The 18496-nt window shown below is 44.5% G+C and overlaps 1 protein-coding gene across 1 annotated transcript in view; it reads right to left on the bottom strand.

The window, feature by feature from the left end:
- The window catches only part of CLIC3 (chloride intracellular channel 3), a 60961-nt gene that overhangs the window by 13539 nt on the left and 28926 nt on the right, over positions 1-18496 (bottom strand). Inside the window, exons 2-3 of the mRNA XM_040324472.1 lie at positions 6663-6772; positions 2710-2835 (exon numbers count right to left, since the gene is read on the bottom strand). Of these exons, the coding sequence (XP_040180406.1) occupies positions 2710-2835; positions 6663-6772 (236 nt within the window). The remainder of the gene's footprint in view (positions 1-2709; positions 2836-6662; positions 6773-18496) is intronic.

Below are 18496 nucleotides of genomic sequence, written 5' to 3'. Positions count from 1 at the left end.
TTACACAATTTTAACACAGGTGTGTCAGTGTGAATGAGGCCAAACAATGAAGAGTGCAGGGACGATTGAAAAATCGCTTTTTCTGTATTGGTCCCAGTCTCAGCAAGCAGTATAAGGAGCTAAATTTTACAAGCATTTCAACCTCCATATAAACTAGTTACGAGTGTGAAAACTCACGTACGTAGGCCTGCAAAGTTCAAGGTTGGCAGCAAGAGAACACAAGGAGGAAATGAACTAAAATGCTAATTATGAAATGCATACAAAATGAGTGGCACGTGCCAGGGCTAGAAACAGGATTTAGGCCTAGCTCACACCTATGCATTTTTTTAGTGCGATTTCTGTGTTGCAGAAACACACTACAGTCCATTTAACATGGTTTCGTAGGCTGGATTCACACCTATGCATTTTTTGTGCATTTTGCAGATTTGCACTACAGAATGTGTTCCATAGGAAACCATGTTATATGGACTGTACTGCAAACCTGCAAAATGCAAAAAGCACAAAAAATGCAATAGGTGTGAATGCAGCCTTATGGATGTCGTTCACATCTGTGCATTTTATGGAGATGATCAGGGATTTTTTGCGTGTTTTTGGTTCCATAGACTTCAATGGATCAAAAATGTGTTTTGAAAAATATATGCATTTAACATGGTTTCGTAGGCTAGATTCACACCTATGCAGTTTTAGTGCTTTTTGCATTTTGCAGATTTGCACTACATTCCATTTAACATGGTTTCCTATGGAACACAATCTGTAGTGCAAAATGCAAAAAGCACTAAAACTGCATATGTGTGAATCCAGCCTTAGGCCTGGTTCGAACCTATGCATTTTGCAAATTTGCACTGCAGCCCATTCAACATGGTTTCCTATGTACAAATCTGCAAAATGCACTAAAAATTCATTGGTGTAAACCAGGCATTAGGCTCCATTCACACTAATGCGTTTCTTGATGCATTTTACATTTTGCAGAAATGCAGGGAAATGTTTTAACATGGTTTGCTATGGAACATGTTCACATCAATGCTTTTTTGTGCATCTGCGTTTTTGGAAAGGGTCAGGACTTTTTTTCCAGCAAAAAGCAGCGTTTTGCATGTAAGAGAATACAATGGACCCGCATCTAAAACCCAATTACTGCGTTTTTGCCGCGATTTGCGTTTTTTTTTTTACCTGTTTATAGCTGGTTGTTAACTGCTTGCCGACCAGCCGCCACAGTTATACGGCGGCTGCCAATACATTTATTCCTTTTTTTTTTATTATTATAAGTGATCACATTCCCTCTGTTCTCCACTGCATAAGAGCTGGGGGAGGAGAAGCAGTAGTACACCAAGCTTCTCAGTGAATGGTTGTCCAGCGGGGGGGGGGGGGGCATGTTAGGACAATTCTGATCATTGGAGGAGAGCACACTAAGTTTCCAGCATGGCTGGAGAACTGACCACTCTGTATTGTCCTGCTTATTGTGGTCAGTTTTTAATTAGAAAGCAGAGGGACTGGCAGAAACATCAGAGATTTTACATAAAGGGAGCAATACAAAGAGAACAGGAGACTTTCTCATACATGTACATGTACACAGGGCTCAAGTCCTGCGGGAACGGAGTTCCTGCACTTTTTTCACAGCAGGAACGCAGTTCCCTTTGCAGGACTAGAGCAGCCGAGAGCAGCCGAGCCGCCCGAGCCAATCCTTCACTAAGCGGCGATGCCCAGCTCGAGTAACTGTCAGGCGAACCTTAGTAATCCTTTATGTTACTGGGCGCTTCCTGTATATGGAATCATCGGGTAATGTGCGGGTATTCCGTCACTTCCTCGATGCCGCAATGTCTCCTGGGAGCTTTTTTCATCGTTCCCAGGAGACATTCCGGAGGTCTGCCGCGAGTTATCGTGGGATTTAGAAAGAACTTGCTTAAAAAAACATGCAGTTTAGTAATTATGCATATGAGCGTATCATTTTTTTTTTTTTGGTGGGGGAGTGGATCTTGGGTGGGAGTTCCCACACTTTTTTCCCCAGGACTTGACCCCTGATTGTACAGCAGCCACGTAACAATTGCTTTAAAGCGGGAGTTCACCCGAAAAAAATGTTTTAACATTAGATTGATGCTCATTTTGTCAAGGGGAATCTGGTGTTTTTTTTTAAATCGAAGCAGTACTTACCGTTTTAGAGATAGATCTTCTCCACCGCTTCCGGGTATGGTCTTCGGGACTGGGCGTTCCTATTTGATTGACAGGCTTCCGACAGGCTTCCCACGGTCGCATACATCGCGTCACGAGTAGCCAAAAGAAGCCGAACGTCGGTGCGGATCTATACGGCGACTGCGCACCGAGTTCGGCTACTTTTGGAAAATCGCGACGCGATGTATGCGACCATCGGAAGCCTGTTGGAAGCCTGTCAATCAAATAGGAACGCCCAGTCCCGCAGCCCATACCTGGAAGCGGCGGAGAAGATCTATCTCTAAAACGGTAAGTGCTGCTTCGATTTAAAAAAAAACACCCGATTCCCCTTGACAAAACGAGCCTCAACCTAATGTTAAAAATTAACTTTTTGGGTGAACCTCCACTTTAAGATAACAAACATCAATGTAGAAAAAAAGGCGCTGTAACGCGCATGTGTGCTATCTATTTTACCATGTACTGGCAGATCTTGGTTGGCCGGGCATGCTAGGATTGGTAGCTCGGTGTCAGCAACTAGCAGGCCTCCCGCCCGGGACATTGTCTCACCTTGGGGGCACCAAGATCTCCTCCAGAAACTCTTCGATTTTATTGGTGTCTGTTTTGACCTCGGTGTCGTAGAGGAGAAACGGAGGCTGTGACCCCGGCGCCAATTCTTTTAAGGCATCCGGTGCCCTTTGTGAAAGAAAATAGAAAATAGAACATAGAGATTTAATTTTTCATTTTAAACAGTAATACATTAAACATATATATATATATATAATATATATATATACACATACACACACACACACACACACACACACACAATAATGTGCCATCACAGGCTGTTTGTTATTAAATGTATTGCGCTAAAGAGCTCTGTCATGTGACCTGTGATATAGGTGTTCCTGCTTTAAAAAAACAAATGTTGACAGATGCAGATATAAACTGATGTTAATGGATGATCATTGTTTTTCCATAGAGATGCATTGATGTCCGTTTTTTATCTGTCAACAGGTGGATGAAAAATGGACAATTGGGCCTAAAGCCTTGTACACACGATTGGATTATCAGAAGGGAATTGTGTGATGACTGCCTGTTGTTGGAAAATCTGACCGTTTGTATGCTCCATCGCACAATTGTCGGATTTTCCACCAACAAATGTTGGATAGCATTCTTTAAAATTGTCCGCCAACAATTGTGTGTTGGCGGATTATCCGATCGTGTGTACACACGTCCGTCGGACAAAACTCCAAAGTACAAACACGCATGCCCAGAAGCAATTCTCACCATAACAACATTAGCAGAAGTTGCCCAAAGGGTGGCACTAAAGAGTTGAAGGTGAGGGAATCGGGAAGTGAAGCATTGCGGCTTCACTGCCTAGTTCCCTACTGCGCATGTGCGAGTCGTGCTGCGCGTCCTCACCGGTCCCCACTGTCTCCTGGGACCAGTGTGTTTCCCAGAAGACAGCGGGGGGGAGGGGTTGGGGGGGGTTTGGAAGGGGCGTGACTCTATTCCTGGAAGTGGGTGCAAATACCTGTTTTATACTGACCTTTTACTCAGCATGATTGTGCTGGGTTAATGACTCAAAAGCACTGAAGCCACTGGATCAGCATGGTGGCCTTATGTTACACATGCATTGTTTATATATAGCCAGATTCAGAGAGATTTACGCCGGCGTATCAGTAGATACGCCGTTGTAACTCTGAATCTGCGCCGTCGTAAATTTATGTGTATTCTCAAATTAAGATACACTTAAATCTAGCTAAGATACGACGGCGGGCACCGTCGGATCTTAGCTGTCTATGTAGGCCGGCCGCTAGGGGCGTGTACGCTGATTTATGCCTAGAATGCGTAAATCGGCGAGATACGCCTATTCACGAATGTACGCTTGCCCGTCGCAGTAAAAATACGCCGTTTACGTAAGGCGTTTTCAGGCGTAAAGTTAGTCCAACAAAAAGCTGGCCCAGCCAATGTTAAGTATGGACGTCGTTCCCGCGTCAAATTTTTTAATTTTTACGTCGTTTGCGTAAGTCGTCCGTGAATGGGGCTGGGCGTAAATTACATTCACGTCGAAACCAATGAGTCTTTGCGGCGTAATTTGGAGCAGGCGCACTGGGATACATCCACGGACGGCGAATGCGCCGTTCGATAAAAACGTCATTTACGTGGGGTCATGCTTTATTTACATAAAACACGCCCACCTCTTCACAATTTGAATTAGGCCCGCTTACGCCGGCACATTTACGCTACGCCGCCGTAACTTAGGGCGCAAGTGCTTTGTGAATACAGCACTTGCCTCTCTAACTTACGGCGGAGTAGAGTATATGAGATACGCTACACCTGCCTAACGTTAGACGCATCTTTTTGAATCCAGCTATTACTTTTTTAAATAGTTTTGTTACTCTGTAGCTAGGGGATACTTTGTTACCCCCACCCTGCTTCTTCATGCTTTATTCTCTATTTATCACATGTACTGTATTCTGCTGGAGTTAGACACACTATGATTCTTTGAACTATCTGATGTTCATCTGTTATGATCTGCACAAGTTTTGGGATTAAGGCTTTCTATGATCTGCAAGATGTCATATGGATCGAGTCACTGTCTGCAAAGCTACTGAGTATGTAAGTTAAGCTATCTCATCGCAACTGGATCATTTATTGATATCACACTTTCAGACCTTCGATTGCTAAAGCAGAACATGCCTGGCAACTAGTATTCTTAGACAGAGGCTGGCAAAAGTAGCCTCTGAAGTGCTTCCTTGAGGCCCATGGATGTGTGCGGTGCCGTAGCACGTCATGTCATGTCATGCGCAGACATGCTTTGCTATAAAGCAAACCAATATGTCCAAAGTGTGATGTTGCGTTGCCATGTGCTGCTTTGATGCACTGGGGTGCAATTTAAAATGAACAGCAATGCAACAAAGCAACCCATGTAACAGGCATTGATGGGCATTGTGGTAATGAATGCTATTCTGCAATGCATTCATGTAAATAGGCCCTTAACAAGGTTTGCACCTAGCTTCAAGTGTACCTCTCCTCCTTATAAAATGTTGGGTTCATCCAAAACTAGTCTGTAAGTTCTCTACGAATGAGTGACATGGAGGTGGAAAGAGTGAGGTTACTTGTTTTCAGTGAAAGGGAGAAATCTCTGACATACATATAGTATTCAGACTACAATATGGCTGCCTACATGAATGACAGGCATCATTTAAAGTAATTTCAGGGAAACGGGTGAATACAGATAACCTACATACAGTATATATGGGAGCTGTTTTACCTGCCTAAGGAATTGTATTTCTGTTCATCCAGATTCCAGACCTATGATTTACACAGCTCTGCCCTATATAGCAAGGAATATCCGATCTTTCTGTGCTGCAGTTTTACTTTTATGTACAGGTCCTATACCTGTGTCCCTGGAACTGGACAGTGAAGCAGAACATGGTTGAGCAATCTATCTGTTGCTCTTTAGACCTTTTACACTGGGGATGCCCTTGCGTTAGTTTTAGCTGCGCTTTACCACTGTTTAAGCAGCGCTTTTTGGGCGCTAGTGGGGCACTTTTGAAGTGGAGGTCCAGCCTAAAAAAAAAAATAGCCAAAAAAGCAAAAAAAAATATGAAATGACTGTTACTAGGGGGATCTTCCTAATCTGCCCCTCCCTTGTCCGCGGTGCTCCTCGGGTCTTGTCCTCCTTGCGTTGTCTTCTGGGGAATGGGGCGCGCTGACTTATGGGAACTGTGTGTCTCCCAGAAGTCACCCGCCCATTCACAGAGCGCTGCGCGACTCGTGCATGCACAGTAGGAAACGGGCAGTGAAACCGCAAGGCTCCACTGCCTGTTTCCCTTAGTGAGGATGACGGCGCCGGGACCCGGTCCAAGGTACAGATCGGCCTCGGGCAGCCGACATCGCGGGCAACCAGGACAGGTAAGTTTCCTTATTGAAAGTCAGCAGCTACAGTGTTTGTAGCTGCTGAATTAAAAAAAAAAAATGTTTACGCCGGACCTCCGCTTTAAGTGCTAGTGAGTGCGCTTGCGGGATGTTAAAAAAAGTCCTGGAAGCTTCATCATTGAGGCGCTGTAAGAGCAGTGTATACACCGCTCCAACAGCGCCCCTGCCCATTAAAATCAATGGGCAGCGCCGCCATAGCGCATGCAAAGCCCTGCCGCGCTTTGCAAGCGCCATTATCCCTTTAAAGCGCCTCTAAAATGATGGTAAAATGCCGCAAAAATTATCGGCGCTTTACCACCAACACCCCCCGCCTCAGTGTGAAAATGCCCCCACTGCTACTTGCATTACAGCACACTTGACTGGCTCCATGTGCTGTTTCTCCCTTTACCAGTCTTATCTCTTCTGTACAGGGACTGCAAGAGGCTGATACCAAGTCATATCCGGTAACTAGAAAATGATGTAATAATGATTGCAGAGCTGCATACAGTTGTGTCTTTAAATTTCCCTAGAGTTCAGCTTTGAGTTTCTGTGATCATTTAGAATGTAGATTTTGATCTAAACAGTGTACCTACCTCTTCATGTCCACTGTGGTCAGGGTGAAGGGGCATCCTTTGTGCATGAGGATCATAAATAGCCTTTGGCTGAATGGACAGTTCCCAATACTTTCACCGTCATCACTGGCCTGTAATGAGACACAGTTATCAGAATATGGTCACATACTCCTTAAATCATTTGCTTCTGTTCATCCAGTCCTGAGATTAACACAGCCATGCCAAAGAAACACAGAATTTTGCAAACTGCACTTTCTGATATTACGTAGTTTTCTCTGTTTCTAATATTAAATTAGAACTTCCCCTTTTGTATAAAAGTCCACTTTAAAGGGGTTGTAAAGGAAAATTTTTTTTTTCATAATAAGCATCCTTTACCTGCAGACATTTCTCCTTTCACTTTGTTCGTTTTTGCTCAGAAGTTGCTCTATTTCTTCTCTATTCTGTTCACTTCCTGCTTGTCTGATTGTTACTCACCACCGTGAAGGGAGGCTTTACTGCGGTGGTCAGTGACGTGCTCACCCCCAACTGGGAACTACATCTGTGTGGCAGGACGCTCTCTACATGTTAGACTTTAAGGAGGTGTGAATTACTGGGCGCGCCGCAATGCATACTGGGAAATGTAGTTCATACATGAACGAGTGCCGCAAACCAGGAAGTGAATGGGAGAACAGAAACTAGAACGCCGGAGGTGATATAGATGAAGGAATTTAATAGGTATTTACTTGTTTTTTAGCAGAATCATTACACTATTCTGTCTGTCTACCTTGCAGACATTAATTTTAAGCAAAACATTTTTTTCCTTTACAACTCCTTTAAGTACGCCCATGTGAACAAAAATTAAATAAGTGTTCCTGACTTTTTTTGTGTGGCAGCACTGCATTCCCTCCTTTCTTGCCAAGGGGAAAAGGTCTTTCCTATTGCCTCTAACAGTGCATGCCATTTGATTTCATTGATGCACAGATGTGTCACAGGACTTTGGACCTGGCAGAAACCTGCAGGAAATCTGTGTAGGCAGGTGCATTCTGTACTCCCCACTGTAGGTGGCGCTCAACCAAAGCAGCAATGCAGAAAGGGAAATAAAGTCTCTTGTGACATTTGTAGCCATCTTGGGTGAGGGCAGAGCCTAATTCAGGCCCTGTCTCCCTGATCCACACTTTATGTGAGTGGCTAGTGTAGGGAGAGGTTGCCAACCCTACCCACACTCAAACGGGAGGCTTCGTAAGAGGAGACAGCATGGTCCCCCTACACTTTCCCTACTCCCCTGTAACCTTTCCATGATGCTAAGCACTGTCCCTACAAAGACATCACCTACCTACAGTACATATTCATGCGTTCCCCATGCAAATGCAAAAACGTCACAGGAATTGAGGACCCCGGATCTCAATCTGTCTGCGCATGTACGGAACACCCTGTGTGTGCAAAGATGCACCACGGTTCACTGCCAGGTCCTAAAGGCTGGGCAGAGCCCTTCAACGCATCTGTACAAGGCTAGGATTTTCAATGATGACAGCACCAGAGAGGGAGGGCCATGCTACGTCCATGGCTGCTGGTATCACAGCGATTTCTGCACCGGCAACTAACCGCAGTAAAAGCAAACTGCTTGGCAAAAACGTGCAGGGGTGCCATTCATTCTGAATGGCACCCCCACACATGTAAAATCACAGTGCTGGAACGACCATGCAATTTCCCCATGGCTGCATTTTTTAAAAGGTACACTTTTTTTTTGTGGAAACATAGGCACAGCATATTTATTTGAATGGGCTGCTGTGCCTGCGCAAATGCGGCCCTCAAAAACACATAGGTGTGAATCTAGAGTTAAAGTCACATAGATATGCATTGAAAGAGCAGAAGAGGGAGGAACCATTTTTTTCCATGCTTCTAAGCCTTGCCATACATTATACAATTGTCTTGTACAACTTTCCTTTAGATTTACCAAAACCATATAATATGAGGTTAAATCTAAACACTTTCAATTTGTATGCAATCAGGCAGGCACTTTGCACTACATAGTTGAAGGTAAAGTTAAAGAAAATTGAATAAGAAAATTGTATAGTGTATAGCCAGCCTTAGTTAACGTAATGAACAAATATGGTTGCCTCTTGTACATACAATTTCAAATTATACAAAACATTTTTAACATTAACAAATATATACTGTGATCATTGTAGACAGATCTTGCCATGGCTATGTTATTCTGAAATATGTTGCCTTAAAGCGGAAGTAAACCCATCGATTTAACAGTTTCAAAAAGCAGTTACATTTCCGGCATGCCGGAATTGCTAACTGTCACATTGGTTGTGCTCTCAACCAAACTGTCAAACCATCCAATGGCTGGTGTCATAACTGATCACATGTGCAGCACCATAGCAGTTGAAGATTAAACATAGGCCAAGATGGCAGCTTCCTTGGCTGAAAATGATAGGTGGGTTTACTTACACTTTAATCTTTTCGGAAGCTATCAGTAAAACAAATTGGGTCTGGTTGGTGGACTGTGGAGCTTCAAGCTACACCACTCACTGTCACTTGGCCCAGGTGATAAGGCCTCATTTTCCAGGAATGTGTGACATCTCTCTGTGGCTGCCTTTGTTTCATTTTTTCCCTTCAAGAATGTTATGAGTATGACATATGTTGAAATAAAAACTGAGGAATGACAAACATCCCAAGGGGTGTACTCATTGTGTAATTATTAAGCACCTGAATGTCGGCAATGAACACACAAGATCACACCTAGCCGTCCCACCCATTGGGTGCATGCTGCTCCGGAAGGAGGATGCACAACTGTAGTCGGTTGCAAGACTGACTCGATAAACCGGTTAGAGCTGATATCCAGACCTGTACGCACAACGCTTGTCTCTGGCTCGCCTCTGCCTTGGCCAGGGAGACAATGCCTCGTCTGTGTGTTTTTTTTACAGAGATCCAGAAAATCTTGATTTGGGATCTAACCACACCAATCTGTAGTTAAATGTCCTCCAACTTCAGGGACAAGTCTTAAGCATTCCATAGATTATTCTTTTTTTTTTCTGATCAACAAAAAAAATAAAAAATGAATTGATTCCCCCCATCCACCTCGAATGTGACCTCCTGCTGAGCTATAGTATTCTGACAGCAGGGAGACTTCCCAGCCATCAGAATACACTAATCAGCATTGCCGGCTATAGTTTGCGGCACTGATTGAGCTGAAAAAGCCCATAAGAGTGACTTCTGCACAACCACAGTGCCCGTACGTAGATCAAAATTTGGCCGGTCCCTGCTGAACCCACCCAGATTTCAATTCATGTATGGCCAGCTTTAAGCTGGGTTCACACCTCAAACGGATGCAACTCACAGCAGGGGTCCGGTGCGTCCCTGTACGAATTGGGGCAGAATTTTTGCCTGAATTTGGCCCTGAAACAGAGTCAAAGACACACAGCATTCTTGTGCAAGCCACTTCACAGTCAACACAGAGATATGTGAAGCGGCTCCATAGAGAGCCGGTAAGAATCTTCTGTCATGCGAATTATATGCGGAGAAACCGCATCCAATTCACATAGGTATTAACCCAGCGGCTTGCACAGGAACGCTGTGCATCTTTGGCTCCGTTTCAGGGCCGAATTCAGGAAAAACTGTTGCCCTGATTCGTCCCTGAATTGGAGAATGGGGACGCACCGGACCCCTGCTGTGAGCTGCATCCATCGGAGGTGTAAACCCAGCCTGAGAGAGTGATCGATTAAAAGTTGTATCCTCAGAAACATTGTCCCATCGATCAAATCCCTGATAAAATAACTTTTTTCCATGTCATTTTAATTAGTAATATCTATTGTTGCTTTTTATATTGCTACAGTATATTAAATAAAGACAGAGATTTTAGCCGTAGAGAACAGTTTATGTAGGGGTCTCAAACTGGTGGCCCTCCAGCTGAAAACTACAAGTCCCATCACATGCCACTGCCTGTGGGAGTCATGCTTGTAATTGCCTTGCAATGCCTCATGAAACTTGTAGATTCACAACAGCTGGAGGACTGCCAGTTTGAGACCCCCCTTGGTTTACAGAGTGATAAGAGGTGGTGCATGATGCAGTGAAAACCAAGGCTAGCTGTGGGGCCTATAATACACACAGAAGGTAAAGCTACCAGATTTTCAAAATAAAATCCAGAGATGCCATACTGACCAATCCCACTTTCAGCCATACCCATAAAATCACACCTCCATCTATAGCTACGCTCACAAAATCACGCTCCCATTTTAACCGCACCCTCAAACAATTGGTGGCAATTTTTTTTAAACGAAAGGAAGACATTCAAGGTATAAAAAGACAAAAAAAAATTCAAAAAAGGGGCACCAAGGTACATATGCATGATTAGAAGGGACGCCTTAAGGATACCAAGAAGAAAAATGTGCCGACTAGAAAACTGCTGAATGCCTAGGTCTGTAATATCGCTATAAAGACTGACAAATGTGGGCAATAAACCCCATGAACATAGAGAGTTTTTGGTGGAAACATCATTAAAATAGTAAGAGACTTCTTAGCAGCCAGCAACTGTTGCGATAATGAAGACTTTGGTCAGGAGTATATAATACCAGTATAGGATGTAGAGTGCAGGAATCATAAGTTTAAAATGCACAGAGTGCAATGATCAGGAGCATGTCCTGTAAAACCAAGAGTACATAGTATGGTCGGCACAAATATGTAACATACAGAGCAATCTCCAGAAACACGTAACATACAACAGCAGGGCTATGCACAGTGTAAACATTAGTTTATAAGTATATCATCATGAACATGGTATGCTATATATCACTAATCACTACACTCTGTATGCTGTGCTATATGTTGCACACTCCTGACTGTTGCACTCCCAGCATACAGAGTGCAGGGGTAAGGAGTACTTAGAAAGACAACAGGAGCCTTTGGTATAATTGTCCTTTCCCACTAAAAACAGTCTACTAATTTACCTTCCTCCCTGCTAAATCAACCATGGGCAAGCTATACTGTGCTGGACCTCTGCAGGTAGGGTTGCCACCTTTGTCCTGGCAAAATAAGGGACAAAGGTTGGAATGGGGGGGAGGGGGGTGAAGGGCAAGATGCTGAACTCTATTTCATGGGCTGGACCACACACCACACATCTACACTAAATGAGGATGACACATTCTCTTTGTGCAGCAGGATGAGTCTCCTTGTCCTTGACATCAGCAGCTCTCCATTTAAATTAAGAGTCCTATCTCCATATCAAGAGCTCCTTATCTATCAGGCTCCCCCTCTCACATCAGAAGCCTCCTCTGCACATTGAATAACCCCTTTTTCACATCGTCCTATATGGCAGGGGCCACCTGTCTCCTAGCAACCAAGGATGCTATAAGGCAGGAGCCAGCTGTGTCCTAGCAACTAAGGATGCTATAAGGCAGGAGCCACCTGTGTCCTAGCAACCAAGGACACTAGGTGTCAGGAGTCACCAGCATCCCTGCAACCAAGGATGCTAGACAGCAGGAGCTACCGGAATCCCAGGACACTGGGCGTCAGGAGCCACCTGCATCCTAGCAACCAATGCAGCCTGCATTGATATAATAAATGATGTAGGATGTTAGTTTAAAACCTGCAATTATCCTGTATTATGGGATGGGTGGAAACCCTACCTACAGGCTGGCATTAGTATGGCTTGCTCATAGAATGGCATGGGGCTACAGCACACATGCTGACTAAGAGGTTGTCGCAGAAGGGAGGAAAAACTGGGTAAGGCCATGCAACAAAGATTGCTAGATTAAGGAGGAAGATATGTATTTGAACTGGTGGACAATTGTACTAAAGATACAGCTGAGACACTGGTAATTTGCTGCTCACTTCTGGTCACCATAACAAGAGGTTATACAGTGCACTTAAAGTGGACCTTCTATGCCAAATGGAAAGTGTACTTTTTTCCAAGCTTCATGCCCCCCCCCCCCCCCCCATAGGGAAGACAGAAATGCTAATTTGAAGTATCCTTCCATACATAAAAAAAGAACAGATACTAAGAATAACACACATACAGAACAAAAGAAGTGCTACTGTACAGCGCCCATCCATACACCATACAGAGTAAGAAAATAATATTGAGGGTAAACCCAGCATACAGAGCAAGATTAGTGCTACTGTTTGACAGTTGTATAGCTTCCAACTGTCCCTGATTTCAAGGGACTGTCCCTGATTTCAAGGGACTGTCCCTGATTTGGAACAATGTCCCTCTGTCCCTCTTTCATCCTCATTTATCCCTCATTTTGGTCTGATCTATATAATTGTATATAAAATGCACTTTTTATCTTTCAAAAAACAATTCCCAGCGCTAAACCTTTCATCCAATTTCTAAATTGCTGCATTTGTAAATTTCAATGCCAATAAAAAGGAATAGTAGTGGTAAAAAAATATCACTTCTGGGTTTAAAGGGTAATTTCACCTTTAGGCCTCTTTTACACTGAGGCGGTTTTAAAAATAGCGCCTGCAAACCGACCTAAACAGCGGCTGCTGTTTCTCCAGTGTGAAAGCCCGAGGGCTTTCACACTGGAGCGGTGTGCTAGCAGGACCACTTCAAAATTCCTGCTAGCAGCATCTTGGATCGGTGAGAGGAGCCGTGTGTTTGCCGCTCCTTCACCGCTCATTCCCATTGAAAGCAATGGGAAACCGCGGCCATACCGCCGGCAATGCGCCTCTAGAGAGCCGCATTGCCGGCGGTATTAACCCTTTTTTGGCAGCTAGCAGGGGTTAAAACCGCACCGCTAGCGGCCGAATTCCAACGGTATAGTGCCATTAAAAATAGCGGCGCTATGCTGCCACCGCACCTCCCACCCCAGTGTGAAAGGGGCCTTACAGAAAAATCTGTAAGGTGAACTTACACAGGACCCCTTCCTCACCCCCCCTCCTCAGTCCCGCTGACCTGAAGCATGGCGATCTCCCATTCTGAGCCCTGCTTTTGGCGTCTCACCGGTCTGGGGCTTAGAAATCACAGTAGTTTAATCTCCTAAAAATACCCCATCAGGAGGGAAGTTTAGGAGCATTCTAATTGCTTGGCACCACCACATGGGCGGTGCCGACTAATCAGAACCTGCGTAGTCCATCCTATCAAAAGAGAAGTAGATGTGTGAATGCCGAGGGGATTTCTAAGCCCCGGCTATAGCAGGGCTCAGAACTGGAGATCACTGCGCTTTAGGTCAGAAGGACTGGGGGGGGGGGGGGGGGGGGGCGGTGAGGAGGGGGTCCTGTGTAAGTTCACCTTGCAATGCCTTGTGGGACTTGTAGTTTCACAACAGCTGGGGGGGCGCCAGTTTGAAACCCCTGGTTTACAGTCGTTTAATATCAGACTTTAGTTCTGCTTTAGGCCTCTTCCACACGAGGCGTACTCTGTCGCTACGGAGTCCGCCAGCTCCCGCCGGCTCAGCAGGAGATCTCTCCGCTGATCTTAGCTGAGCCGGTGGATGACAAGTCACTCTCTGCTCACTGAGTGGGGAGGGGCTTGTGCAGCACCGCTGTCTCCTATGGAAAGATCTGATGAAAACGGACAGCATGTCCATTTTCATCAGATCTCACCCGATCCGATCCGCCATGGACGCATGGGGACGTATCGCCATACGTCTGATTTTGGCGGATCGGATCGAGACGGATGTCAGCGGACATGTCTCAGCTGACATCTGACGCTCCATAGGCTTGCATGGAGGGGCCGTTCAGGTCCGTCGTCAAAACTGACAGGCGGACCTGAATGGTCCGACCGTGTGAAAGGGGCCTTAAGTGGATGGGTTGCCTTAACCAACGCACCTTGACGCATGGCATAAAACACATTATTGTGCTACAATTCAGTGAATGGACCCTGATAATCCAGAATGAAGTTCTGCCTGTTATTACCACATGTATTGTTTAAACTGGTCGTATTGCTTGGAAATATCTGAAATTTTGCAGCCTGCAGGCCACTAGTTATTGTGCAGTCAATATCACATTTCACAAGTCATAAAGCACGTGCCATCTGCTGAATTGTTTTCCACTTAAATGGCTCAGGCGGTGAGATCAGACAGTTTGGACAAATATTTGTACATAGTTCAAGTAATCTTGTTCTACTTGAGATCTGACGGAGAGAGGACTTTGCCTGCCAATATAGATGACCACAGATAGTTAAAGCAATTTTAAACCCAAAAACAACGAAATAATATATTGCATCTTACCAACCTTTAAAGTGGTTGTAAAGGCATGATAGATTTTTTTTTTACCAGAATGCATTCCCTGCATTAAGGTAAAAAATGTCCCAGTATTTTTATCCCTGCCCCCTTTCAAAAATAAATAAATAACTTACCTGAGTTCCCACTCAATCCAGTGTTGTGCCCATCTGTAGCAGCTCTCTCTGTTCACAGAGGAAGCAGCGGGAGCCGAATCCCGAGGAGGGGGGCAGGACTGAGGCACGCTGTGTGTCTATGTAAAAAACGCAGCGTGGCTTGGGAGCAAGCCCGCGTGTGTGCCCCATAGGAAGCAGCTTCCTCTGGTGGCACATGTAGAAGAGGATCTGTCAAGAGTGCTGGTGGGGGACCCCAGAAGAGGACGTCCGGGGGTAATCTGTGCAATATCATTGCACAAAGCAGAAAAAAATAACATGTTTATTATTAAAAAATAATTAGCCTTTACAACCTCCTTAAATGTGGTAGCTGCATTCATTTTTTTGGGGGCTTTTTTCCTTCATTTTCACCTGGTGACCTGACCAGTAACACACATCCTGTCTTATGCTGGCCTTACACCTGCAGACTTTTGTATACACATTCAGATGAGAATGTATAATGTTCTCATGTACCGTTATAATGTAACAAATATATATCCCTTGTCTGACCATTCAATGATGCCTTGCCCGTTCACACTACCGCGACTTGGGATCCAGCCTGTGTTGCCCCAAGTCGCGCGACATGTGAAATTACATTAAAGTAAATGAGAGCCGTCTTAATGTACACTAATGAAGTCACTCCGACTTCAGAAAAGGTTCCTGTATTACTTCAAGGCGACTTCTAGGCGACTTGTACCCATAGATTTCAATGGAAGTTGCCTCCAAAGTCGGATCACTCTCTTAACTGAAGCAACTTTACAGAAAGAGAAAATAGTTTTCTCAAGCAACCCACCCCCTCCCTCCCATAGAGATGATTATTGTTTGATTGGCCACTGGCAAAGTTGCCTGTCCTGGAGGCGACTTGAAGTTGCCTTGAAGTTGCCTTGCAGTTGCTTCACAAAGTCGTGCCGACTTTCATGTCGCTGTAGTGTAAACCGGCACAGACTTGACTGATTTTGAACTGCTTTTCATTCGAGTACCATGTCAATGTCTCATTTTTCTTAGAACAAACATTCCTGGATTAAAGGGGTTGTAAAGGTTCGTTTTTTATTTTTTAAATAGGTTCCTTTAAGCTAGTGCATTGTTGGTTCACTTACCCTTTCCTTCGATTTCCCTTCTAAATATTTCTCTTCCCTTCACGCCAATACACGTTGGCAGAAGGGCACGACTGGGAACAAGCACGTACCTGTACACTGCCTTTAAGAGCCCAGCCGTGGGTCGTGAGCGCCCCGCCACCGGCGCATACGCGACCTGGTCCTGTGCTCTGTGACCGCGCCCACGGGACCCGCGGACCCGATCGCTGCCGGTGTCCCGCGATTGGGTCACAGAGCTGAAGAACGGGGAGAGGTAAGTGTAAACATACCTTTCCCCGTTCTTCCTAGTGTGACTGCCACTGATCGTCTGTTCCCTGTCATAGGGAACGACGATCAGTGACGTCACACGCAAAGCCACGCCCCCACACAGTGGTAATCACTCCCTAGGAAACACTTAACCCCTTCAGCGACCCCCTACAGGTTAACCCCTTCACTGCCAATGTTATTTTCACAGTAATCAGTGCATTTTTATAGCAATTTTTGCTGTAAAAATTACAATGGCCCCAAAATAGTGTCAAAAGTGTCCCATGTGTCCGCCATAATGTCGCAGTCACGATAAAAAAGAAAAATCGCTGACCGCCGCCATAACTAGTAAAAAAAAATATTTATAAAAATGCCATAAAACTATCCCCTATTTTGTAGACGCTATAACTTTTGCGCAAACCAAACAATAAATGCTTATTGTGTTTTTTTAACCAAAAATATGTAGAAGAATGCGTATCGGCCTAAACTGAGGAAAAAAATGTTTTTTTATATATTTTAGGGGGATATTTATCATAGCAAAAAGTAAAAAATATTGCATTTTTTTTTTAAATTGTCGCTCTATTTTTGTTTATAGCACAAAAAATTAAAACTGGAGAGGTGATCAAATACCACAAAAAGAAAGCTCTATTTGTGGGGAAAAGGGAGGTCAATTTTGTTTGGGAGCCACGTCGCATGACCGCGCAATTGTCAGTTAAAGCGACACAGTGCCGAATCGCAAAAAGGGGCCTGGTCCTTTAGCTGCATATTGGTCCGGGGCTTAAGTGGTTAAAGGAACCTATTTAGAAAATAAAAAACAAACCTTTACAATCCCTTTAACTTTGACAAATGCATGCATTACAATTTTTCTCAGCCTGGAACAAATGTAACAATTAGAAATGTGTTTGTTCTTATTAGATTCAGCAAAAAAATTCCATCCTTGTCCTTTGATTTTATTCACTTGTCTGGTCAAAACATTCAAGAGTTGTTAAATTGTCCTCTTTGAATACAAGGTCAGAAGTGATGTAATGTGTTGAATAGTTTTGTATGTATTCTTTCATTCCTGAGCATGCGTAGTCTTGGGCCTCGTACACACGACGGGACATGTCCGATGAAAACGGTCCGCGGACCGTTTTCATCGGACATATCCGCTGTACACACCATCAGACCAAATTTCCCGCGGACAGGGAACGCGGTGAAGTGGCCGCGCCGTCGCGGCGACGTGCGCGACCCTGGAAGGTCAATGCTTCCACGCATGCGTCGAATCACTTTGACGCATGCGAGGGCTTTCGGCCGAGCGGACATGTCCGGTGAGTCGTACAGACGACCGAACATGTCCGACGGACAGGCTTCCAGCGGACATGTTTCTTAGCATGCTAAGAAATATTTGTCCGTTGGAAACCTGTCCGATCCGCCGGAAAATTGTCCGGTCGGCCGTACAGACGACCGAACATGTCCGTGGAAACTGGTCCAATTTTTTTCGTACGAAAACCGTACTAATGAAACAAAAATCGGACTTTGAGTTCACATCCGATAAACTTTTTATAGTCTGCACATCCAGCTTTTGTCTCCGATTTAGTTTAAAGGGGGTGTAAGTTTATTTTTTTATTTTCTAAATAGGTTCCTTTAAGCTAGTGCATTGTTGGTTCACTTACCTTTTCCTTCGATTTCCCTTCTAAATGTTTTTTTTTTCTTTTGTCTGAATTTCTCACTTCCTGATCCTCATCAGTAAGCTGTTCTGGCTGACTAACCCCCAGCCAGCACGGCTCGGATGATGGGGTCAAGCTTACTGAGGAGAAACAAGAAGTGTGAAATTCTGGAAAAAAAAACATTTAGAAGGGAAGTCGAAGGAAAAGGTAAGTGAACCAACAATGCACTAGCTTAAAGGAACCTATTTAGAAAATAAAAAACAAACCTTTTCTTAACTTTATTGTGGTCCAACTTCCTGTGACTTTCAAAGCTTAGCCCCGCCAACTTCCATTTTAGTGCCCAATGAGACTTCTTCAGGGCCCAGTAAAGGCACTCTTATTGGACAGAAAAATGGCAGTTGACAGAGCTTAGCAGGAAAAAATAAAGGCCAAAATCTCTCTTTATATTGTCTTCTCACAAACCCCAGCTGGAGGTGGACTGAAGAGGGGAAGATCTGTATGGTTACATAGTTACATAGTTACATAGTAGGTGAGGTTAAAAAAAAGACACAAGTCTCTCAAGTCCAACCTATG

Source organism: Rana temporaria, chromosome 9 (assembly GCF_905171775.1).
Source record: "Rana temporaria chromosome 9, aRanTem1.1, whole genome shotgun sequence".
Lineage (NCBI taxonomy): Eukaryota > Metazoa > Chordata > Amphibia > Anura > Ranidae > Rana > Rana temporaria.
This window is presented reverse-complemented; position numbering and strand designations above follow the sequence as displayed.